Raw genomic sequence first — 26,071 nt, forward strand, 5'->3', positions numbered from 1 at the left:
GAAGATATACATTGGAAACTTTGCATTTAAATATATATCATTTGTATAACACCTTAAATCGGACTGCATGGCTGTTATCACAAACAATAAATACATGTTATGACCAAACCCAATATTGGCCACTACATGAACTGGCAGGCCATTTCATGAATGGACAATTATCCAATGTGTGAAAAGGTTGGGCATTTAGCAATTTAGCCAGCCAGATTGCAAAAATGGGATGATCAACTAAAGTCAGCATGATAATATTTTTTGGGTACCTTAATGATAATTACAAGAAATATGTAGGCCTAATTAATAAAATCTGTCAAATTACTTTATTGTAATAAATGATTGATTTCAATCATTACTTGTAACAAGTTGAGACTTAATATGACAATTTGAATTACAAAGCAGTTTTCTTTTTACATCTGCATCAATTTGTTGAGCACTTGGTAGTGCTATTGTATCAAGTGTATACTGTGCCCCTGGTCAGTGATTGTGAAGATGCACTGGCTTGTAGTATGTAAAAAAAAGTTAAATTGTGTTATTTAGCATTGCTAATATAATTATGTCAGCTTTATTAAACAGCCAATAGTTGCAGTATTGACCTACTTTCTAAAAAAGGAATGCATACAGAAAACTAAAGAAACAAGAGAGACAGTATGCAATGATTTGTATGATTGTATTGACGCAACCCATTTTTGCGTGGTCAAGAGGTTAAGTACGCTTGAGCTTGGTTTGGCTACTTATGAAGGGGGCTCAAGGTTCGAAACCCGACTTGAGCAGAGTTGTGTTTACTGAGCGCCTAAAAGCAACATGGAAAACCTCCCAGATTCCCAGGTTTTTAAATAAATATTTCATAAGTACATACTGTGTTGATTTTTTTTTCCATTATTATTTTCTTTCATTTTTTGGACAATATTAAAGTCCACACAACATTTTTTTTTGTGTCTTTCATTCATTGTTACAATTATTTGGGCTCACCACAGGGACATGGAAGGCTCAATAATTTGTCAGATAATAGTCTCTTGATTTCAGTTTGAATGAATTTGGAGTCAGGCATAGAATATTTTTTAGATTTAGTGGCTATGGGGTGGCAGCCAGGAGCAAGATTCGCGAAGAGGTGTGGGGCTTCAACTCGTGCTGCTTCCATCATTTTCCCTCAAATGGGATCATTAGTTTTTCGTGCTGGCTGATGAAATCTAGCCCTAAGATTACATCAGATACTAGTCCATCCAGTAGTGAGAGCTTCACACTTTTGTATTGTTCATCTTTGTACTTTATTTTAGCAAAAATATGTGTAGAGGCCATGTAGATTCTGTTTCTGGATGTTTCTAATAACCATTTGTACCTTTAAGCAATTGAAGAAGATATATACCTTTCACTGCGTCCCTTATCTATGAGAGCCTTCAAGGGTACTCCATTGACGGGTATAGAAATAGTAGATTTAGTAAGGTTGGATGCTGGTGTCGATGCCCAAGAAGATCCAACGGTAGTAGTCCATGACATCTTATCACCTGCTTTTACGATGACTGAGGTTATAGCTTTGGATGTCTCTCTTGTCGATTTATAGACTTTCTGGAAATTACCCCTCTTACCCCACAAGTTGCATCTAGCGTCACGGGCTGGACATCTAAAATGTTGATGTGGGTTATTTCCATAAAAGAAGCATCTTTTAAGAGTCACCGCACTCACCTCGTGTTCTGGTTTTGTTGTTAGAGAAAGCCTCTCCACATCAGTGCTGCCTCCACAGGTGGTTTCAGTGCCTGGAAAGATCCTGTCCTCCGATCTTCCTCTGTGACTTCTTTTTATTATTCTGACAGCAGTTTTATTGTGATTACATTTTGCCGAAGTTGCTTTAGCGCAACTTTATTTGCCCTTAGATCCTGAAATAAAAAATCCCAAGTCTTCACCAGGATTCAAACCCAGGAACCTCTGTTTGGAAGCCAAGCACTTTATCACTCAGCCACCAAGCCTCCAGTCTGAGTCATAACTCTATTTATTTATATTATTATTGTTGTTGATGAATCTAAGAAGAAAACACATAATATACCAGTGTGAATGTAAATGAACTAACCTAGCTAAGGCTTCTAGCGCATTAGGTGTTGGATCATCTTCAATATGGAGGGTTCCACTTAGATCAATTAAAATGGCTTTAATCTGATTAGTCATGCTGACAGAAAGTCTGAAAATAACAAATTTAATTTCATACTTATTCAAACCTAGAAAATTAAAAGCTCATCTGTTTAGTATCAACCACAAGGAACATTGTTTGTTATCTGGGACATAACTGGTCTTTAAAAAAAAAAGGGAGGGGGTGATTCTCTTATGCTTACATCCTTTAATCTCACTGAAAAAATATTTTTTTTACCAGAATTGGAAAGTTTACATAGAATTATACTTTGCCATAAATACCTTTGTGAATTCTGGATTTTAAATCTAAATCTACATATATATTACTGAGTATTAAAAGTAGGGAAATTTAATATTTATTTAAAACTAGCCATGCCGGGCATATGTTGCCCGCGAGTCTTAATATGCGTATCACTGTCAATATAGTGTTTTGTAAACAATTAAACGAAATAATAATGTTATAAATATAACGAATGCGTGAATGTAAAAATAATATAAATTATGGAGCTATCAAAATAGCTAATTAACCTAAATCCATTTTTTTCAAATAAAAACATTTGCTTGTAGGCCTACATATATTTGATTAAAACATAGCAGCTATAGCAAATGAATGTATGAAAAAAGCTTTAGGAAAACCATGAATGTTAAATTGATTAAAATATGAAATGAATGGACTTTAATTAGTATGTTCATGTGTTAAAAAATAAAAGTATCTTTGCGAAGAGAAGTTCTATCATCTTAGAGTTGAATTAGATATAAAGAGTTTTAGACCTAGGAATAGAAAGATGTGTAACATTTTGGCTATTGTCTAATGAAAGAATGTATGTTAGGAATTCTAAATTTGCAGATATAAGGAACGAATTTATGTAACAATGCTTTTGAAACACAAATTTGAAGGTTAATTTGATTAAATAATAAAATCAAGAAACTATATTTTGTATTTTCATGTGTCAAAGTAAAAAAATATCTGTGCAAAGTGTAGTTTTAAAAATTAGATCTAGATCTAGATTCTTTATACATAATAGACAAGGCCTAGATTGATGAAATTATAATACTTTCATAGAGTTGGGCAACTTCTTTTTTTTTGAGGGTCTTAAGTTTGTTTTAGGACTATTATAGCCTACATACGTCACGGTTCCAGTTAGTACCCAAGGAACATTTATATACCAAGTTTTATCAAGATTGGTGAAATCGTTTTTATTTCTATTCCTAACTCCTAACATACATACATACATACATACGCCTTACTTTCTACTTTATAGTATAGACTAGCCATATATTACTCACGGCCTGCGGATCTTAATTTGTGTATCACTGAAATAGTTACTGATATAGTGCATTAAAAACAATTCAAGAAAATAATAATGTTATAAGTAAAGCGAATGCAAGAATTCAGAATATAAAAATATTAGGAATAGAGCTAAAAATAGCTATTCGACCTTAATATCTAGATCCAATTATTAAATGAAAACATTGGCTTGTGTAATTAGAAGTGCACGATATCAAGATGTCAAATATGTTTTATAATTAATGTGAATGTAACTGTTAATATGACATTGCTAGTTTAATTTTTTGTAGATATAGATCTAGAATCTAAAAAAAGGTCAATGCCATAGTAGTCTAGTCAATAACTAAACACTGAGCCAAGTAAATGGCTTGTGTTGACCTAGATCTAGCTTATTTGTTGGCCTCCTTCAGTCGTAGAACTACTATGGTTCATCTCATGCACTTACTAATGTGGCTGTGGAGCCCTATTTTGGAGAGACACTCCTGTCCACAAATATCGCAGGTGAAGGTGGCTTTTGCTTCGGTGGTATAGGAGTTGGCCATTTTTCGTATTGTAAGTTTTTCTTCCTGAGCTGAGACCCATGTTCTTTCACTGTTCATAGCTTTCTTGGTCACTGTCTCTCTCCATCTGGTGTGGTCTAGAGCTATGTCTTCCCTTATGATCAATATTGATGTTCACTGATTTGAGGTCACGTTTTATTACATCTATGTAACGGAGGTGGGGGCAACCAGTTTTTCTTGTGCCAGTTGCGAGTTGTCCATGGAGGATGACTTTCAGGATATGCTTGTCCTCCATCCGTCGAACATGTCCAAGCCAGCGTAAACGGCGTTGTAGAAGTTGTAGTGAGCTTCTGGTTTTCCCAAACTCTTGGCCTGAGTCTAGCAAAGGTCGAGGCAGCCTTCCCTATGCGTTTTTTTAAGCTCCTCTTCTAGAGACAGTCATCTTGAATTGTGGATCCCAGATAGCAGAATTCATTTACGGCATCCAGCTTGTTATCATCTATGAGGATGGAGGGTGGTGCTGTAGCAGGTGGTCCCATAACATTTGTTTTCTTCATGCTAATATTTAAGCCATATTCTTTACAGGCCTGAGAGAAGTGGAACATTAGCCACTGAAGTTCCTCTTGTGTATGTGCCACTACCGCTGCATCATCCACAAATAACTAGTCTCTTACGAGGGTGGTTCTGATTTTAGTTTTGGCCCTCAGTCTGGCAATATTTAGGAGTTTGCCATCAAATCTGGAATGGAGATAGAGGCCTTTGGTGGATTTGTCAAACGCATTGTGGATTAGCAGTGAAAATAGTATTCCAAAAGAGGGTTGGGGCCAGGACACATCCTTGTTTAATTCTGCTGTTTATACTGAAACTTTCGGAGCTGGCACCATTGAATTCCACTGTACCCATCATATTTTGGTGGAAAGATACAATTATATTTAGTAGCTAGGGTGGATAGCCTATTATGTGTAAAATTTTAAAGAGGGGCTGACTAGATTGAAGTCCTTTATCAGGTCAATGAACGCAATATACAAAGGCATCCTTTGTTCTCTGCACTTTTCATGAAGTTGGCGGGTGGATAAAATCATGTCAATCGTGGATCTCCCTGAACGAAAGCCGCATTGTGATTCTGGATAGACCGGATCACCAATTTTTTGTAGCCTTGGAAGTATCACTCGAGCAAAGACTTTGCCTACAATACTAAGGAGGGAGATTCCCCTGTAATTATTGCAGTCGCTTCTGTCACCTTTGTTCTTAAAGAGTGTAACGATTTTAGCATCCCGCAGGTCTTTGTAGCACAGTACCTTCTTGCCAACATTTGCAAAGCAGTTCATGTAGAAGTTGAATTAGTGTAGTTTTGCATTGTTTTAGAAGATCTGGGGGGATACCATCGCATTCGGGTGCTTGCGGGCAGCCATTTTGTCTTTGGCTTTGTTGAGCTCTAACAGGGTGGGTATTTTGTCTAGCTCGTTCATTGTGGGTAATTGTATGATAGCCTTAAGGGCTGAGGCAGAGACTGAGCTTGTTGTGGCGTAGAGCTCAAAGTAATGTTCAACCCATCTGTGCATTTGTTGGCACTTGTCTGTGATAATTTCCCCAGTGGTTGATTTAAGAGTTGCTGACTTGTTTTGGGAGGGTCCGAGAGCCTTTTTTATTCCTTCATACATCCCTCTTATGTTGCCCACTTGGGATGCAAGCTGAATATTCTCACTGAGCTCTACCCAGTATTCATTGGCACAGATCCTTGCTGTCCTTTGTACATTGGCTCTAGCTTCTTTCAGATTTAACAGGTTTTGTTGGGTAGGTTTTGTCTTGTATGTAGCGAGTGCATTTCTCTTTGCTCTGATGACAGGTGCTAAAATAGCTGCTTTAGAGTCGAACCAATCATGAAGATCTAGCTACATGCACGCTATGATGACATGATGAATGAAATTTTTTGTATATATGTAGCTATGTTGTTAAGAGGTCTAAATGCACATAAGTAAATCTTAAAGAAAAAAGTAAATGGAAAATAAAGACTTAAAACTATACCGAATCGGTAGCTGTAGGCTTAAATGCTTTAAAAAAACACATTGGAAAGTAAATTGTATTATGTAAGTAGTTTATTAGTTTAATAATATGCCTTTATAATGCGCGATATTATGACCTCTGACGTTCATTTCATTTGTATCACTACACAGACATGTAATGGTGTCGCGAGTTATGGAAATGTATGTCAAGACGTTTAAAGATATTTACATTTAGAGCGAACGATTTTATGTAAAAAATGTGTTGCAAACTCAAATTTGAAGCTTAATTTTCATTAAAAAATGAAATGAATAGACACTAATTTGTATGTTCATGTGTAAAAATACAAAATTATGTTTTCTTGAATGAGAGCTAATTTAGATCTTAAGATTTTCATCTCTGCGCATGCGTGACCTCTCCGTCTTGTCTCATCATGTAGACACATCATGTAGACATGGCTATGTGATCTAGATTTATAAGATAATAACACTTTCATAGAGTTGGGCAACTTTTTTTATGGTAAGTTTGTTTTAGGATTACTATGCATACGTCACAGTTCCAGTTAGCACCCTTGCCAAGGAACATTTGTGCAAAGTTTCATCAAAATTGGTCAAACAGTTTTGATTTCTATTCAACACATACATATGCCTTACATTCTACTTTATAGTATAGATATATAATATAATAATATATCATTATTATTATATTTATTATAATTTATTATATTTATAATATTTATAGGCATGCACTGATGCAGTCAGCAGTGTCACTGTGTGTTGCAGTGTGTATTTCTCAAGTCAAATGTGATTTAACAAAGACCATGTTTATTTATCTATATTAGATCTAGACATAGATATCTTATCTAGATGTCTATAAAGTTGAAATGTTTAATTCATTATAGATCTAGAACTACTGGAATTTACTAGAATACTAAATGAAAACCTTCTCTTTAAGAACAAAAATACATTTATTTGTTTTCTCATTTTCAATACTGTTTTTTTATGGCTTAATTTTTCGTAAATATTTAATTTAAATATAAACGGAAAAAATGAAAACTATAGTCTATAGATCTACAATATCTATAGATCTAGATCTAATAATAAATGTGAAGTGTATTTTGAGAAACTATTATTTTATCTCTAAAATTTAAAAAGCTTAATTTGCTATCTAGATTTTGTTTTTATCAGAATATTGGAAATAGACCTTCTAGATCGATCGATTGAGTCTATATATGTTAGTGAATGTTACTATTGGTGGACTAGTTTTTAAGTTTTTTGGTGACTTGCATAGTTGGTAACTGTAAATAGAGTGTTATCTTAGTTGGACTAGAATTTTAATTATCTAATTCTATTTCAGAATCAAAATGATGTCGATAAATGGATCTCCTGGACCACTCTGGACTGGTGGTCCAATCCCAGGCCAATTCTATAATTTCCCTGGTGGAAAAAGTGATTCAAATAATACTCAACGAGTAAGAAGTGTGTAAGTATTTTAATAAAACAATAACCCATTGTCGATAATTAGGGAATAATTTATAATCTGGCGAAAAAATCAAGTTCTATCAAATGTTTAAATGATCATTTTAATAGACACTTGGAATGAAACTTGGTAACAGCCAGGCCCAGTGGCTGTGTGATATGCAGAAATTGTATAATTTTCTTAATAAACTAGCAATCTGTTCCACTTGACTTGGTCTTTGTTTAAAAGTTATTAGAACTAATAAAAGTCTAAACTAAATTAGTCTTACTGAGTCTTAGTAGTCTTACTCTTAGTCTTTCATAAATTAGATTTATTTTATTTTTGTGAATTTGTCAATGATTTGTGTCTATTGAATTGTAATGTCACTATTTTCATTTCATTGCATTTAGAAATTGTAAATTTATAAATTGTGATATTTTGAGCTTGAAATTGAAAGGTGCATACAGACATGCACCGTCCCGCAAAAACATAAAAAAAAGCTCAAATGTTCTGCCATCCCGCATTCGCGATTTTTGTTTTCCCCCAAGTCTGAATTCCGACAAAATTGACGTTTTTTTCCATTATTTATTAATAGTGCGAAATGAAAATACTGAATGCCAAATAAAATATATATATATTAATATATTATAGGCTGTGTTTATTGTTTACATTTAATCTCCTTCCGGACCCGGTGTGTCCTAAATTTACGAAGATATGGTTGAAAAAGTTGAGCTAGAGCTAGAGTCTGTCTTGATTCTAGATCTAGTAGTCTAGAGATCTTTTCTTAGACTTAGAATCTAGTTAGCTCTAATAAGCCAAATGCTCCATTCAAATCCTTTCTTTTCTTGACAATGGAACTAGATATCTATATATTTACTAGAGTAGTTCTAGATAGATCTAACAATCTAGAATCTAACAGTCTAACACTAATTCAGTAACTGGTTTCTATGAAAAGTTTTTTTTTTTAAATACATTATTAAAATCTAGATCTAGAGTTAATCTAACGACTCGAGTCAATACTTAAATTTAATTAATTAAGTTAGGTACAGTAAGGCTAAGTCCTAAATATGGCTATAGATCTATTAGTATTAGCCTAAGTCTAAAGTCTAAATTAGAATCCAGAAGCAGGACTAGAAATAGACTTAGATCTAAATACCTAATAGTAGTAATAGTAGAATTAGAAAATGATAGATCGAGATGTAATTAATTTAGTTCTCAATAAGACATTATATCTAGATTCTAGAGATAAATCTATCATAATCTATGATATGATTATTATAATCTGTGTCCTTAGGCTTAGACTAATTTTGATTGTCTTAGAGGACATTAAATGTAGATCTAGATCTAGTTAAATTGAGTAGCCTCTTTAGAAATTATTCTAGATCTAGAACTAGAGACAACATCTAGAGGGACTGGAGTAAAGCCCTAGAAAAGGCTAGATAATCAAGTAGATCTCTAGATTATTCTAGATCTAGTAGTAACAAATGAAAGATAGATAGTAACATTAAATACATTTTGAATTGAATTCATCATATATAGATCTAGAGTTAGATAGAGCTATTGATTTCAAACAACAACATTAAAAAAAGTTGTATTTCAGCATGCATTGAAAAAAAACAACTATATATTTAAAATTGGTGTCCCATTGTAACACCCACATCATCATGTTATAATAAATGCGTGAATTATTGTTGAGATATTGTAGCAAATAATAGCTTCTATTGAGTGGACTTATGCTTGGTATTTAAAGAAAAAAGTTTCTCTTTCAGACTTGGTGGTATATAGGGCAGATGATGTTAAGGTCATCTGTTACTATGGCCAACGGTTAATGAGCAGGGTGTCATGTGGCCAGCACAACGACCAACCGCCTTTACTTTCCCCATAAGAGTTGGGTGGACTCAGGGACACCCTAAAAATCCCGAAATTCAAAATCCCAGCCTTCGCCGAGATTTGAACCCAGGTTCGTAAGCATAGTGCTTAACCACTCAGCCACAATGCCCCTATTATGCTAGGTATGATCTCAAAGAATGTTATAAATCGTAAAAATGTGTGGACCTTCCTCTCCCCTTGTGTCCACTGAGTTTGTTAGAAGAGTGATAAAGCTTATGACTTCTCCTTTACTTCTTACTCTTCTAAATTATTCTCGCAAAAGAGGCATTTTTAATTTCTAGCCCAGTTACAGGTAAAACTGTTGTCTAACGTCCTTGGAGTTACATCAGCTACAAGTGGAGTACAAAGTTGTGGGGCATGGGAAATGTGACAATGGCTGGTGTTCTTGCACTGGAGTAAAAAGAAAATGACACTGAGGAACACTGAGGCCTGAATAGGTGCTTTAGAATCTAACTACTGGAATAATTAACTTACAGGCCACCACGTTGATTAATCTCTAAAAAAACGAAATAAGCAACATGTTCCGTTAAATGCTCAGAATGTGCAAAGTGTTCCGTTAGAGAAAAAGTTTGGAAAACTTATGTAATAGGAGTATGATTATCAGCTTCTGTAAATGTTCTAGAAGGTAATATCAAACTTCTGTTCATGATCATATTTTTTTCATAAACTAAATATATTCCTTATAGAAACCCAATAGTGACAGGTACCTCTGTTCTGGCAGTCCAATTCAAAGGAGGAGTTGTTATAGCTGCTGATACATTAGGATCTTATGGTTCATTAGCCAAGTACAGAGATCTTAAAAGGTTATTAAAGGTGAATGATACAACAGTGATTGGAGCAGCAGGAGACTATGCAGACTTTCAGTACATGTCCAACATCATCCAACAACAAGTGTATGTTTGATTTTCTTCTGTATAACACTCATAAAATATTTACAATTTTATTTAGACATTTTAATGTGTTTTCTTGAGGTCTTGATGTTAACATTTGAAATGTTTTTAAAATTTGTAATTACAACACAAAAGTAGTTCAATATGCAAAGTTTGAATGAAGTCTCTATTTCAACTAAGGTTTTCTGCAGATATTAAGATCTTTAATGCTGGTAATGTAAACCTTCCAATTCATGAATTATTAACAATTATCATCACATCACAAAAACCACATTGCTTGTTCCATCAAATGTCATTGTCATCTAGACAACAGATGCTTGTTGCTAGTATCAAGCCTATCTGGCATTTTCTGGTTCTAAGAGGACTACTTAATAATATTTTATAATAATTAATAATATTTCATGGGGCATTAATTATATGACAATTGTTTTTCTTTCTAAAACAATACTAAGATACATTTCAATCATCAAGGGATATAAAAAGGGTTGCAGGAAAATTTCTGAGCTGAAGGCTCTATCGCAGTCTGTGCCAAGGAAAAATAGTGTGCTTTTTTTTTTTAGTTGTTTATTAGGATGGTCATCCTCCAACCTTTTGAATCTCTCAAAAGCCTCTAGTGCTGCTCTGTTGTATCTTAACTCTTTCTCTCGAAATTGATGATGCCAACGTTGATGTGAATCTATTAAACTAATCAGATTTTTTTATTTATAATCTATAATTTTTGTTGTATAAAAAGAGCATGCATTCTCCTATAATTCAATACTAAATATTACATTTTCTGATAACTAACAAAGAAGTTATTGAAGTTTAATCTGAACAGGATAGTAAAATACTACTGAGCAAAATGAATAATACTATCGGAACGAGAAAAACAATTACGGAGAGAAAGAGTAAAAAATTTGGAGTCTATTTCACAGGCTGTATGAGTAGTTCTCATACCTCCACTGATTAGATGAAAAGGCTTGATTTTGGATTGTGTCTAACAATGATTGTTAGGCTTTGCTGGCATCTATTTGTGTGGAAAGACATTATTTTGGGGAGTTAGTTTTACATATCATTCTGTTTCTTTATTCTCATTGCAGATTTATTTATTATTCCATTCTTTTATATTTTTCATACTTTTAAGGGATTTATTCTGCCTGTTATAGTACAAATTAAGTTTTGCAATTAAATTATTAATTGTTAATTAGAAACTGTTTGTGTGATAATTTCATTAAAACATTTATTATACAGTTTTTGTCACTAGATCTAAATCTAGAATCACTACAACATTAAATTTTTGTGTATAGTATGCATTAGTAATGTAATATTAGAATTAGATCACATTATCAACCTTTACCAAGACAAACTTATTTTAAAACAGTATACATTTTGTATATTTGTACTATAACTTTTTATTAGTTGTATTGATTTATATCTTACAGAATCAATGATGAAGTTATCAATGATGGGTTTGGCTACACTCCAAAGAGTGTCCATTGTTTGCTGACTAGGATATTATATAACAGAAGAAGCCAGTTCAATCCCTTGTGGAACACTTATATTATTGCTGGAATTGAGGAAGATCAGCCGTTAGTTTTTTTATTGCACAGTATTGTTTTTCTTTTATTGCTGAGTTTTACTCACATTGATTACCTGTATAGTCTTTTTTTTCTTCATTAAGGTTCAATGCTCACAGAGATTTGTTTAAAGATCTTCTTTACTTTTGCATATATGTTTTATAGATACCTTGGATATGTTGACAAAATTGGAATGGCTTATGAGGCTCCTTCTTTGGCTTGTGGCTTTGGTGCTTATGTAGCATTGGTGAGTAGCATTATTTTAGCAATAGCATAAATGAGTTTTCAAAAACAACATTTTAGATCATTTTATCAAAGAAATAATTAGAAAATCTATAAACTAACATGACATTTTTATGAGAGTATCACATTTTTTATTTTCTTTTTTTTTACTTAGAACTAAAATTTAATAAACCAAAATTTAAGAACATATTTCTGTAGAAAACCATGTTACACTACCAATCATAATATTCGTTTATACCCTTAGTTTATAACTCAACATTTTCCAGAATTTTAACTTTTTGTATCCTCAGTTTTTACAAAGCTTATATTAACTCACTCAGTCTGTAAAGAGTTTGTACACAAATGAGATTGGACCATAGCGCTCTGAGCATGCTATAAGCATGAAAGTAGCGCTCTATAAAAAGCTATAATTATAATTTATATATGTGATTATTAATATCGATGTATATTTTATTGTAGCCCATCATCAGAGATGCCTTAGAGAAAAAGCCAGACATTAGTAAGGATGAAGCAGTGGCTCTAATAGACAGATGTATGAAGCTTATGTACTACAGAGATGCTAGAGCTTTAAATAAGGTTTGCATTCACCAAATTTATACACGCAATATTAATTTTCTCTTGTAGATACAGTTGTAATAAGTCTTGATTATCTTGATAGTTTTTGTCTGTTTGTTTATTAATTTTAGTCACCTTAAAAAAAAGGTCTTTCGCAAAAAAAAAAAAGGTAATCTATTTTGAATGGGAAACATTTTATTATCCATTTAAGTTTCTTGTTATAAATTTTGTTTTATTGCAGAAATTGCAGTTTGCCTTACACATTTTTTATAATGTTGGAAGGATGATTGAAATAAATATCTAGGCACCAAGTTTATTTTGATTTCTTACAATTCTTAAATTAAATATGATTTGGAAACTTTCTTGAAATCGTACTTATTTGTATTATAAACTTACTAGATCCTTGCTTTCTGTGGAATAAGTTGTCTAATTCTTATTTCCAACTTTAGTACCAGTTAGCTGTGATCACTAAAGATGGTGTTGACATCAAGGGACCTATTATTTCTGAAACCAACTGGGAAGTTGCACATATGATTAGGTGAGATCTACACACACAAATTTGCACATTACATACATACTGATTGATCTTCTGTAACAGGCCTTATGTAAACTCTGTGACACATCTAACACAAGGACTTGACAACAAGAGTTCCACATAATAATGTGGTAAATGAACTCTTTGTCTCCGTAATTATTTTTTCACATTCTGACAGAATTGTTCATTGTTCACATTTGTACATTCGACCCTGTTGTCATCAAACTTCAATAAAAAAATTTTTTTTGTAATCTGAAAACGACAATTTGGTATAGAATAATTGGAGAATACATGCTCTTTTTATCTAACTAAAACCAGAAATCATTTTAATGGTATTGTTAATTAGGAGAGAAAAGGTTAATAAATAGTAAAGAACGGATAATCCTCTGCAATACATGATTTACAGACTACAAATGCTTTATTGTACGTTACTGTACTGTGGTACTAAACTTACCTTATCTCAAGCTCATCCTGGACTCATATTGCTTCACTCAATTAGCAAATTATAATGGCTTAAAAAAAAAAGAATTAAAGCCCTAATATGTGGTTATTAAGAAAACAGAAAAGAAAATTAAAAATGTAAAAGTTTTCTACTAAATCACAGAAGTAGACAATGTAGAAATAAAATACTTTAATTACAAAATAGACTCTTTTCAATATGTCAAATCTATATATAATTATCATTTATTTTCTTTCAGGGGCTATGAATGAGCTTGAAACAAGATCTGTGAAAACATCTGTTTCAAAACAATTATTTGTTGTTTAACATTGAATTTTTTAATATTTTTTTTATATATATGTTTATATGAGACTGAATGAGTGTGAAGATCTGCTTGTCTGGTAATTTTTATTTTTAATTAAAGCCTAATAACAATTATCAAGTACTTTGTTTCTATTTTAATGTGTATTTGATGTATTTTGGCTCAGTGTGTAAGCATGTGATGGATACCTTCTATAATAAAAAAAAGTGTTCAGTAAGAAAATTCAGTTTATTTGCACCTTTAGTTATTAATAAATCAATGATGTGGTTTTAAATGTATTGTATCTTTATTATTTTGTTGTGTTCAAAAGCTTTTCATTCAACTGAATGGAGGTTAATTATCTTTGAAGACAAGAAGAAAAACCCATAATCAGCATTGCTCAAATTCTATTTATAAATGAAAGTAAAGAATTATTAGTTTCACTAAAATAGCTAGTAATTATTACTTAACAATATTCAAAAAGAATAACAGAAAATTGTTGGCCTTGTGAAATCAAAAGTAAAGAAAATATAGAGGTCAGTTTTTCATTGGCTACATATAATATCAACACTAGGAAATATTAAGGTAAATTTCTTCAGAACTCAAGCGGTACACTAGGGTAGAAATATAATGCAATACTATTGTCCATGATAGTTTCTATATTTAATTAAAATGAGCATTTGTTATTGAGTTTGAAACAAGGAGAACATTACTTTATACAGTAACACAAATGCCCACACTGCTTTGATAGATATTTTTGTTCCTCTTCTCCCCATATGGATTATTCTCATTTTTTGACAACCTCTCATTATGGCTGATAACATGTTTAAATGATTTCATTGAAAAAAGTGAAATAAATGTACTTGCATTGTCTTCCTGTAGAAAACTTTCAGTTATGTTCTGTGCATTGTATTCTAGTGTTGTATATCATATGCTCATTTCATCATCTATTTACTCCTATTTGTGTTGTTTGGACGAATGGAGTTTAATCTATGAGTTCATATGAAAGTGAGACTACGGGATATTACTCCTAAAAGCCTGATTATGGTTAATAACTGAATGTTAGTAAGAGAGCTACTGGTGGATAGTTGTGACTACTAAAGAAACATTACATACCAATAACCATTACATGGAATGATGTTGTTTGTCGAGGGCTTAGGCATTCGATGAAAACATCTCACTCAAAATACAATACTTATTATTATTAATAGTAAATGATTATTCTTTTAGATCTCTCAGAAGAAATCCACTTAACATATAGAAATATATTAGTCACTGTACACTTGGTACGGTTTTGGAATTGAGCAAGTAGAAAGTTAAATCTTAAGAATTTCAAGCAGATTTTGTGTCAGCCCTAATCACTGTGCTAGAAATATTAGAAAATGGTGAGAAGAAAACATTCTTATTAAACAGGATATTCATAATTCTATTCAGAACTGTACCAGAAACTAAAAAAGATGTATTCTTCTTACAAAATTAGATAAGTTGGCAATACGAAAAAAAAATTCTTGACCTAGTTCTAGATCTAAATCTAGATTCAAGATCTAAGTCTTAATAATTAATAATTTTGTTCAAATTATTAAACATTTATCTATATACATAGAGAGATAGACAGATCTGGGCTTTATTTAGACTGCCAAGTGTAGGCCCCTATAATGAGGATATGTCAAAACTGCGCGCTGTAAAAGTAGTTAACTATCTTTCAAACTTATACCTAACTAAAACTAGTTCGTATCAAAATTCTTTTTAAAAAACAACATTTGAATCCGTATTCTATTAAATGAGTTAGTTAATAAATGGAAAATATATTTTATAATGATCCATTGATACTTTTTCCATTGTGACATTAGATGCAATTTTTTTGTACCAATGCGCGAATCTATGAATGAAGCTTGATGAAGAAGTCTGACCTTTTTAAAAAAAACTTACCTTTCCTGAAGTTTTTCATTGAAAAGTGGTGTATTTTTTTGAAAAATCTGCTTGCATAGATAATTTCAAAAATTAGATGGTTCACTTTCAGAAAAGAAAAAATAGTAGCCAGAACTTTGAATGATCTAAAATATGATGTTCGATTTTCATTTTCTCTTCTAGTTTCTGAGATCTAAACGGGGCGGACGGACAGACAGACAGGCCACACAAAACTAATAGCGTCTTATTCCCTTACGGGGGCCCCTAAAAACACTGCGAAAATGGGTTTGCCCGATTTGGTACAAGGTTCGTTCTTCAAGAGATACAATTAGGCATTTTATTTGTAGGGCCTTTCTTGTTGTAGGAGAGACATTTAACATACTTAACGGTATCCATCGTGAGCTAATAAATCATATGATGGGAATCCATTTGTGTCTGTCCTTATAAAAGGCTATGAATTGTAGGCCTAAACAAAAAAACTTCAATGTGTAGGTTTACGTCACTACATTAAGTCTCTGTAAGCCTAACCTGCTACGCTCTATGAAATCTCAATGTGTACCAAACTTTACTGTTCAAGTGTAACCTGAATTACTTTTAATAGGCTACTTTACAGGAGTTTGAAATGTATTGATAGTACAGAAAGAATAAAACATTACATTTCAAAAGTGAGAATAAATGAAAAGTTGTTAGGCCTACTACCGTGTAAATTTTACATATTCACTTCAAAGCCTAAGTAGACCCTCTCATCAATTCTTTAAGACACTTTAAGTACCGGTACGTCTTAGTAAACAGTACCCCCCCCCCCTTTTTTTTTTTCTTATTTTTCTTCGATAAAACAAAAACTAGAACTAGCATTTTTTTAAACATTTCAAATACAGGAAATAATGCTTGGCGAACCGCGAAGGTTGTGGAAAGACAGTAGACACCCCTCTCATGACAGCTAGGGGGTTTGGGGGAGCGCTGTGAGCTCCCCCTGTATGGTCGCGGCGGAGCCTCGGCGCCAAACATTATTTCTGGTATTTAAAAAACAAAACATTCATATTCTACATTGCATAACCCTGTTACTCTTTAATCTAAAAAATGTAGGTCGAAAACCAATGCTGCTATTCACTGCAATTTATTAATGGAGCCTATCGACTGGTTCAAACTAGTAACTATAATATAGTGGGGTTTTTTTTTTGGGTGGGAAGAATAATCATACAGGGCCGGCATATGGCATGGGCAAAATAGGAAGCCGCATATATAGGGCCTCTGATTGGTAGGGGCGTCGCACGTTACAAGACTCAAAAGAAAAAGTTAAAGCGAAAAAATTATGAAACTTGGATCAAATCTCTAGTAACAGTTGAGCTGATCATGGATCGTCCTTGAAATACATTTGTGCTAAGAGAGCTTTCATTGAGGACGCTTTGACTGAGCTAAAAAAAAAAAAAGAAAAAGATTGAGGAGAAACGACAATTTATTCGAGACTTTGCTTCCATCAAATCATGAACATTTCATTTTTGTTGAACGTTTAATTTTATTTCATCGGCTTGAATAAGATAAGTTACCTCAACGCTATTTGAACGCTACAGAAATTGCTCCCTGTTTCAGCTATTTGTTGATTTAGATAGAGATCATACAGGTAGGCTTTTAATAAATTGCGTAATTTTATTTTTTCGGTCTTAATTTTTATTTTTCTTATCTTATATAACTTTTAAAAAATATTATTACGTCCTAAGCGTCATGCATATTAACCAATGACCTAAATTCTGACACTGGTTTTCCTGGCTAGCTCAAGCAACCCATTCCATGCTCTATAGAGCTAATAGCACTAGGGAAGAAGGAGCTTTTGTAAAAATTCGTCCTAACATATGGAATGAGGAATGTGCCTTTATCTTTGTGTCTATTTCATTTGGGGCCTCCAAGTTACCTTAGGCCGGCCCTAAACCACAAAACTTTTGGCTACTATCATTATAATAAGTAGTTGTATCTTCGCTTTTCCTTTTGTAAGGAGTGGAGTGGGGGGGGGGTCAACTTTAAAACCTCTCTTGTCTATGCTAATGGAATTTGGTTTTAAATTTCAAACCCCTTTGCTCACTCATTTAGAGGGGGTTTCAAACTCAAAGCCCCATCGGGGTGTTGAGCTCAAAACCCCACCTTGGCTAAGCTCATGAAATTTGATGACTCTCGTTTGCTTTATTTTTATTTTATTGAAGAGGGGGAATGGTGTTTAACCTTAATGCTATTATATCTAGGTTAATATCCAAAATCAATAGCTATCTCAATTTTGAAAAGAAAAAAAAACAAACTCTTCGTTAGTCTTTAAAACCCTCGAATCTGGAGGGGGATTTTAAACTAAAAACCCCCCTTGGCTGCGCTGATCGCAAGTGACGGTTTAATATTAAAATGTCAACTGCAATAAACAAAATTCTATTAACTAGTCGACTGGTGCTTATTAGCATACGCCGCTATTTTGCAGGGCCGACCTAAGGCCACTGCAACCTATGCGACCGCTGTGGGCCCCGCACTTTTATAGGACCCGCGCTACTTTTAGGTGTATAAATTATTAAATTAAACCATTTTATAACTTATAACAGATTTCCCGCGGCCTCCTGTCGATTTAACAGGAGGTCCTGGAAATTTCCTGAAATTGCAAAATATACGAAAAAAGTCCTCGAAATATCCGGAAGTTATTAAAATTGTGACTACGTGTTCTCCTCCACCCCTCTTGTTTTATCGTGGACTATCCGCAGAGTGATCTTTCCTTTACTCCTTACTACTCGTTTAAATTGTTGAAGGAAGAAGAGAATTATACAAATACTCCTTCTTCCCTAGTGCTATTAGAGCATGGAATGGGTTGCCTGAGCTAGCCAGGAAAAACAAGTGACTTGGTAGAATTTAAGTCATTGGTTAATATGCATGACTAAATGCATGACGCGTAGGACGTAATCATCTTCTTTTTTGAAGTAACGTCTGTATTATATAAGATAAGATAAGATATATATAGATTAATTTAAAAAAAAAACAACGCCCATGCACATCCTTAATCTATTATATAGGTTTGTGATCTGGCCTAAATCTTCTTAAAAAGAGTTTTTAAAGCTAAAAACCTAAAAATAATACACACACCTATTTACATATCCACATGGTCATAAAGTAAACTAAGGGTTTGTAAGATGTTTTTTGTTTGTAAAATGTTTTGCATGGTTCATTATCATATGTTCCTTCAGAGTTGAAGATAATCTAAGTCAGTATAAGTATAGTTACAGTAGTAGATCTAGATACCATTATAGTATGAATCTATGATATGTAGAATCTAGACTAGACTGAGAAGTAACGTCTGTAAGTCTGTATGTATAAAGTAATAAACATAAGACATAAAGAATAAAGTGTAGTGTAGATCTATGATCTATATAAATAATTATAAGATAAGATAGAATCTAGATCTAGACTCTATAGACTGGCTAGAGTCTAGAGTTTAGTTACTTAGACTCTAGTCTAGAGTCTAGTACTACTATTTAGTTACTAGTCTAGTAGAGAGTAGACACTAGTGGACTAGTCTAGACACTACAGTGTCTACAGATCTAGATTCTAGATCTATATTAACTATATAATTATTTATTATAATATATATATATATATATTGTTTGGTAATATGTTTCACTACACAATAACAATAAAATATGATTTTATAATGATATCAAAGACTAAGTCGACTAGACTAAGACTAAGGGACAGGTTGATGATGTTGACATTGATTAGCTAACACCTTCTCCCCCTGGTCTTTGTAACTTAGGAAACACCCTCAGTACACTAGAAGCCTTTAAAGAGTCTATAGATGTCCTATCAAACTGAATTATAAAAAAATGTCTTTGACCATGTAGATCTAGATCTATAGAGTATGTATAATGTAGTGATTAGGTAGGTGGAATGGTTACAAGTTAGATTGTTAAGGATCGAGTCTCATGCACTAGTGATAGTCATGGGGATGGAAGAAAGTCCCAAAAAAACAAGGAGCCCTTTTTATAGTGGACAACTGCATGGCTGATAGTGATATTTTAGACATAGCTCTAGTTAACTCTAGTTGCTAGTTTCTGGGCCTTCAGTTGAGCCACGATACTGTATTTCTTTGAAAAATATGTTGTTGTTTTTATTTGTGTGCATTTTTTTGTGCTTATCAAGGATAAACTATTGCCCTGTTTACTAATATATATATATATATGTCTTTCTCTATTCCTTAGAAAAAAACATGAGGATGTTATTTATTGTTGATGATAATGTTGCAGAAGAAGAATTTTTGAAGAACATTTCAGAACATATGCAAAATGACCAGATAAACATTGAAGCTCTTAGTTCTTCATTGAAAAGTCAACTTAAGAAATGTTGTAAACAAAAATCCGTTAGTGCTAAGAGTAAATCAGTTGAAATTAAAACAGCCATGCTGAAACACATTAAGAAAGGTTGTGAGGAAGTGAAGATAGACAATCACAAACGTTTTAGTAGGAAACGTAAAAGAACCTGTTCAGAAAGTTTGAAAGATGAACTTAAAAAAGGTAGGACAGATACAAAAACCATGCAATCAGTTGTTAAAGGTGATGACTTAGATTCAGTGGAAGTCTCTACAATTTATGAATACCAACATGATCACAGATTGTGTGAAGATAAAGACAATACTGCACAGATTGAGACACAGGTCACTGAATCAGGGTGTAAACAGTGCAAAAAAAAGTTAATAAGCAGAAAGAGAAAACACACAGTGTATGCAAATGAACAGAAAAAAAACAATGTCAGGTTCCTTAACACAAAAGTCAAGTGTTCATCTCTATGTTCGAATGAAACAACCCAGTGTGCTGAAAGGTATGACAGTTTATCTGTTACCTCCCCACTTGAAAGCTCTACATCTTGTTTAGAATTGATTGAGGACAGCTGTGTCTCTGTGGATAGTGAGCTATCAGAGTCTAGGAGACCAAAAGAGCATTGGCCCTCTGAAGATCAAGATTGTTCCTTGGTGTTTGGGAAACTGTTTTCAGACACTAAGAAAACTTATGACCTAGATAGTAATCCAAAGTAAGTTTGTTTGTTTTAATAAAGTTACACCACTACCAAACAGTTTAATAAATTTCAGATATTGAAAATATATTATATGTATTCATTGTAAACTTCATTAGGTGTACATTTGATGTACATTTGTTTCATCATTTTATTTATTGACATTGGTTTCAGAACCGCTTCTACTACTGATGATATACATGTAGATTTGCCTGATAGTATGTATGTGGCATTAGATTGTGAGATGGTGGGAGTGGGACCAAAAGGAAGCCACAGTGTATTGGGTAAGGAGAAAGTAAAAAAAAAATATTTAGAAATACTTATTTCAAACTTGAATCTAAGACTGATTTGGATGATAATGATATTTATAACATAAATTTATTTAAGTCCTGGGTTTGAGCCCTGGTTGACTTTTTTTTTAGCTCCATCCTGATTAAATGAATTTTCACATTTAATTTGCTAGTAATGTTAGGTTGAGGTATTAGAAAAGTGATATACACAGAAGTATTTTTTTTATTGATAAAATGATAAGAAATACTTTGAAAATGTTAATATTTTATTTTTATTTTTCCTTTTTTTAAATAAAGTAATATATATATATATATATATATATGCTAAGCCTAAGAAAAACAACAAATGCTATTAATATTAACAAATAAAAAATAAAATACTCTCTCAGTGCACTTTGTTGGATGAAAGTAGTGTTCACTAAATGAAACATTTAAAAAAAAAAGCCTTGCAAAGAAACAAAACAAGGGTGAAAGGTTTTGGTAGTAAATTATCTTAGTTCTGAATTGTCACTGTTTTCAAGTTGATATGTTTGTCAATCTTTTAGCTCGCTGCAGCATCTTAGACTTTTTTGGCAACATACTATATGATAGTTACATTAAGCCTACAGAGTTAATAACAGATTACAGGACTCGATGGAGTGGTATTTATCCTTTCCACATGGATGAAGCTGAACCTGTACATGAAGCATTGCCCAAGATAAGATCATTATTAATGGTACACTTTTTTTAACACATCATATTAACAAATATTTTTAAAGTTGAAAACTACTTAATCCCAAGTCACATATTTTGTACTTAAAAATATGCCAGTACTGTTTTTAATTATTTAGTATGGAAGTGGAAAAAAAACTTTTTCATTTGTGTTTAGCTTACTAGATCTATAACATTAAGCATGTTAAGTCTCAATGATAATAAGGTTCTAATAGATCTAGTATAGCTGTTAAAATGGTGGTTTATATTCCCCATCCCCTCTCCTGGCTTGACTGTGATGCCCAATCTCTACATTCTCTGCAATGCATTATTCTTTGCTTGATTTTGAATTAAACTTCTCCCTTTCACCCTTCAAGCAACCTCTCTCCCTCCCTATAAGTGCCCCAGCTTAAGGTACTCCTGATTTCTTTTATTTCAAACAATACTTCTTCTTCTTCTAGCCAGCATTATTGCTGTGAGCTCTTTTGCAGACTGTGCCAAGGAAAAAAAGTGTGCTGTTTTCTTCAGTTGTTCAGCACTGCTGTACAGGGTGTTGGTTATGTTGGGCTGTAGTGGAAGTAGGGTCTGCCTAAGGTGGATTAGGGAGGGGCATTCAAAGAGGATATATGGTTTACGGTTTCAAAGGGGTGGGCGCAGTGTCTGCAAAGGGGGAGTTGTGTAGAGTTTATTTTGTTCAGGTGGTAATTAAATAGTGGTGTGTGTCCTGTTCTTAGTTGGAAAATTGTAGATTGTTCTTTGCGGGGGAGGAAGTTAATACTGTCCAGTTTGTTAGGCGTAGTCATTTCTTTGTACATGGCTCTGCCTGTGTTTCCTGATGCCCATTGGTTGAGCCACTCCTCTTTGTGATTGTTGACTAACATTGAACTTAGGGTGAGGTAGTTAACAGGTCTATCTGGTTGTTCCATAGATGAACCTGCCTTTGATAGCTTATCTGCCTTTTCATTTCCCATGATGCCAATGTGTCCAGGGATCCACTGTAGTGTTATATTGATATTTAATTTTGATATCATCTGATGGATTATCACAATGAGTGTTGTCAACTCTCTTGGGCTGTTTGAGGTGCTGCTGTTAAGTGCTTGCAGAGTAGATTGGGATTCTGTAAAGACAACAATATCTGATGGTGGTTGCACTCCTTCATATAATTTGTTTTCCACTGTCTGTAGTGCTATGGTAATTGCCTCAATTTCGGCTTGGATTTCAATATTCCAATTTAGTCTTGATGTAGAGCTCAAACTAGCAACATTGTATTTTCTTGCTTGTTCTTTGCGTTGGAAAGGCATGCATTTTGTATAGTTACATATTCTAGCAGGACTTAAGGCATTTTTTCTTTTCAACTGATTCATTTGTTTATGTTATCTCATTTAGAACAAAGTCATTATTGGTCATGCTGTGTATAATGACTTCAGAGTTCTGGGACTAAAGCCGCAACACTACATGGTGAGAGACACAGCTCAGTGTCGCAGATTAGTTCAGATGGCTAGCCTGGAAGGCAGAGGAAACAGCTTGAAAAAACTAGCTCAAGTTTTGCTGGGTATGCTATAAGCTTAAGTTAAAATTTTACAATCTTCTTTAAATGTTCACTTCTTGGTTTGGTTAATGGGGAGATCCTACTCTTACCTGATGAAAAATGTTTCTGACATAGTTGTTTTCTATTCCATTTTGAAGAAAAACAAAATGTATTGCTTTTCAAAAGCGCTTCGCAGGCACAGTGGTTAGTGTATTGGCTTGAAAAGGCTTGAGCCCTCAGGTTTGAATTCAAGTCACACAACTTTGTTTTTTATAAAATGCATTTAAAAAACTATCACAATAACATTCATACAAATATCCCTTTCTTTCTTTTATTAATGAAATAATATTGAAAATCTAAATTCAATAGAAGTTTCTCATTCATTTTCTAATTTTTGTTTGTTATTTAATTTTAATAGAAATTTATAGAACTTAAAAGTCCCTTACTAAATGTTGAACAAACAAATCATTCATCAGCTTCATTTATTACAGATCGTCCCATTCAGGTGAGCAGCAAAGGACATTGTTCTGTTGAAGATGCCAGAGCTACACTGGATTTGTTTAAACTGGTCAGAAAGGACTGGGAATATGATCTTATGGGCAAATGGTTGAAGAAAAATTCTGACATTTACAACAAATTAATGGAACAAGTTAATACAAATACACTGAATGCCAGTGTCCCTACACCTGAAGATTTTCTTCAAGATAAGTTTTGGCCCACAGAAATTACAGATTAAAAAATCAGTTACATTGATGTAGAGGATTTTATTTTTATGGATGGTATAGCACCTCTCTCTAACATTCAAATGTCTTAAGATAATGTAGGTAGATATGTATAAATGATTTAAGATAATGTAGGTGGATAAATATGGGCATGATGGCTGAATGGCAAATGGTTCTCTGGTTCGAATCTCTGTGAAAACTGGGATTTTAACTTTCTGGAATTATTTAGGACTCCCCAAGTCCACCCAACTCTGATGGGTACCTAGCATTAGTTGGGGGAAAGTAAATGCTTTTGGTCGATGGGTATGCCATCGTTAACTGTTGGCCATAGAAACAGAATTTTTACATCATCTGGTGTATAGTTTGCAAGATTTAAAATGGTTACTTTACTAGGTAGATAAATAAAATTCGTTTACAAAATCTGCCCACTTGAATCACATTAACAGCAGGCAAAAGAACCACCTCCATGGACATGAGGAAATCCTCCTTGACTAAGTTAATCTGCTCAGTTACAATTTCAAGTTATGTAGCAGAGTTATAAAGGATTTATAAAACTATCATAAGGAAAATGCAGGCATTCTTTAATGGCTGCCTTCAAAGCACTTTGAAAGAAATCTTTACTCCAGCAGACCCTAGAATGCATGCAGAAGAGAAATTGACTTAACAGCGTCTGTTGATGTGGATTTTAAATAGATTAGTTTTTGATGGACCATACTTTCAGTAATAAATCTCAGTAAGACATTTAATTCTTAACAACTCATTAAATAGATTTATCATTGTAGTTAGATATACTGGATGTATGAAATTATGAGTTTTGTCTATTCAAATATTGATATTGTTGAGGATGTAGCTGTGCGTGAAAAAAGAATAGTAATACTACTTGAATTTAGTCTAATCAATCAGGCACTATAAATGCATGTTTGCAAACTGTGATATATATGTATATACCGGTATAAGTATTTTTAAGACTTGCTTATAGAAGTACGAAGCTATGATTAGGAGTATTAAGTTCACAAGTCTGCAAAGGGGAATTGTATTTAAAATAGAATGACAACAGACATTTTATTTCTATGAAATAATTCCATTTAATTTATTAATGCAAGAGCATACTCAGAAATCTGTTTAGAGACATTTAATAAAGAGCCTTGCGCTGTAACAAGTGCCTTGACTTGTTTATTTTAACTATGCCATTATAGCCAATTGAAAAGTCTCACAATGTTGATTTTGCTTCATTGAGAAATGAATCTGCTTCTTGATCCTTGAATTCTAAATGATGAACTTACAAGAAAACATGCAGATAATAATTAAGCATAATATTTACTCAAAGCATAATGTTGCAAAAGGACTTTTTCTTGTGTGGAAGATCAAGTGTTTGAGGTTGAGTTAGTTTTAGGTGTAGTCCTGTGGGTGCACATAGTCCCTCTAATGTCTGACCAAAGGGGTCTAGCTCCATTTAAATAAATATTGGCTGTGTTTTTTTTTTTTATTAAACGACCAAGTGTTTGTATTCCTAGGAAAGAATTACAAGCAATGATGAGAACATGGTTTCCTGAAATAGAGCATCAATAAGCAACATTTAATATCAAATAATGTCTTTCAGGTTCATTATAAAACCATTATGATTTTTATTTTTGAGGAATCCGGCTCTAAAACTTTGAACAGATAATTAAGGTGAACGCTAAGTTGGCTGTCTCTCTGAAAATCATCATGAATTAACTGATAGCAAAAAGGAAGTTTTTAAATTAATTTTTTAAAAATATTCCTTTTACTTTTACATTCCAAATTAGGCAAACTTTAAAAAAAAATTCACCTGACTCTAGTACAGCTACCGGTATAGTAACTAGATCTAGTTTTGTTCCCCAGTCCAATTTGTTTTTCACTCTGTGTGGTAAAAAGTTTATACCGTACACGTTATTTCTCCCACACTCTGATTTAGCTGAAATTTTAAACAATTATTTCTTTTACCGGACAACATAAGAATCAATTTGAAATTTAAAAAAAAATTAATCATTAACGATTGGTATTTAATTATTTTGTTTGGTATCTTGAACAAGGGAAAGAAATCGTACTTGAGAGGTGTTAAATTAGTCACATTGATGATTAAGATACGAATTTTAATGACTTGCTCCTGAGA

General features: G+C 33.1%; 3 protein-coding genes across 10 annotated transcripts in view; 2 read left to right on the top strand and 1 right to left on the bottom strand.

Moving 5' to 3' along the window:
- Window positions 1-6,892, bottom strand: part of LOC106064539 (haloacid dehalogenase-like hydrolase domain-containing protein 2) — a 17,790-nt gene extending 10,898 nt beyond the window's left edge. For 3 of the 5 annotated variants that reach the window (XM_056017361.1, XM_056017366.1, XM_056017363.1), the window contains exons 1-2: window positions 6,847-6,887; window positions 2,060-2,167 (exon numbers count right to left, since the gene is read on the bottom strand). In XM_056017361.1, coding sequence (XP_055873336.1) covers window positions 2,060-2,167; window positions 6,847-6,887 — 149 coding nt within the window. Of the gene's footprint in view, window positions 1-2,059; window positions 2,168-6,653; window positions 6,678-6,827 lie in introns of those variants that run through there. The other 2 variants (XM_056017364.1, XM_056017365.1) reach the window with 2 other exon arrangements.
- Window positions 6,893-7,168: 276 nt separating this feature from the next.
- On the top strand, window positions 7,169-14,066 carry LOC106058526 (proteasome subunit beta type-4-like). Its single transcript, XM_056017429.1, has 7 exons — window positions 7,169-7,386; window positions 9,939-10,145; window positions 11,564-11,710; window positions 11,864-11,945; window positions 12,401-12,517; window positions 12,946-13,034; window positions 13,730-14,066. The coding sequence occupies exons 1-7, from the start codon at window positions 7,268-7,270 to the stop codon at window positions 13,740-13,742; spliced, it is 774 nt and encodes a 257-aa protein (XP_055873404.1). The 5' UTR covers window positions 7,169-7,267; the 3' UTR covers window positions 13,743-14,066.
- Window positions 14,067-18,752: 4,686 nt separating this feature from the next.
- Window positions 18,753-25,096, top strand: LOC106072972 (uncharacterized). Of its 4 annotated transcripts, none has more exons than XM_056017487.1 (6): window positions 18,753-18,825; window positions 19,900-20,725; window positions 20,882-20,991; window positions 21,543-21,712; window positions 23,074-23,239; window positions 23,707-25,096. In XM_056017487.1, the coding sequence occupies exons 2-6, from the start codon at window positions 19,908-19,910 to the stop codon at window positions 23,949-23,951; spliced, it is 1,509 nt and encodes a 502-aa protein (XP_055873462.1). In that variant the 5' UTR covers window positions 18,753-18,825; window positions 19,900-19,907; the 3' UTR covers window positions 23,952-25,096. The 4 variants fall into 4 exon arrangements, with proteins under 4 accessions (XP_055873462.1, XP_055873463.1, XP_055873464.1 ...); XM_056017488.1 differs by having other exon boundaries at window positions 18,795-18,905; XM_056017489.1 differs by having other exon boundaries at window positions 18,810-18,829.
- Window positions 25,097-26,071: the final 975 nt, after the last annotated feature.

This window comes from Biomphalaria glabrata, chromosome 18 (assembly GCF_947242115.1).
Source record: "Biomphalaria glabrata chromosome 18, xgBioGlab47.1, whole genome shotgun sequence".
Classification (NCBI taxonomy): domain Eukaryota; kingdom Metazoa; phylum Mollusca; class Gastropoda; family Planorbidae; genus Biomphalaria; species Biomphalaria glabrata.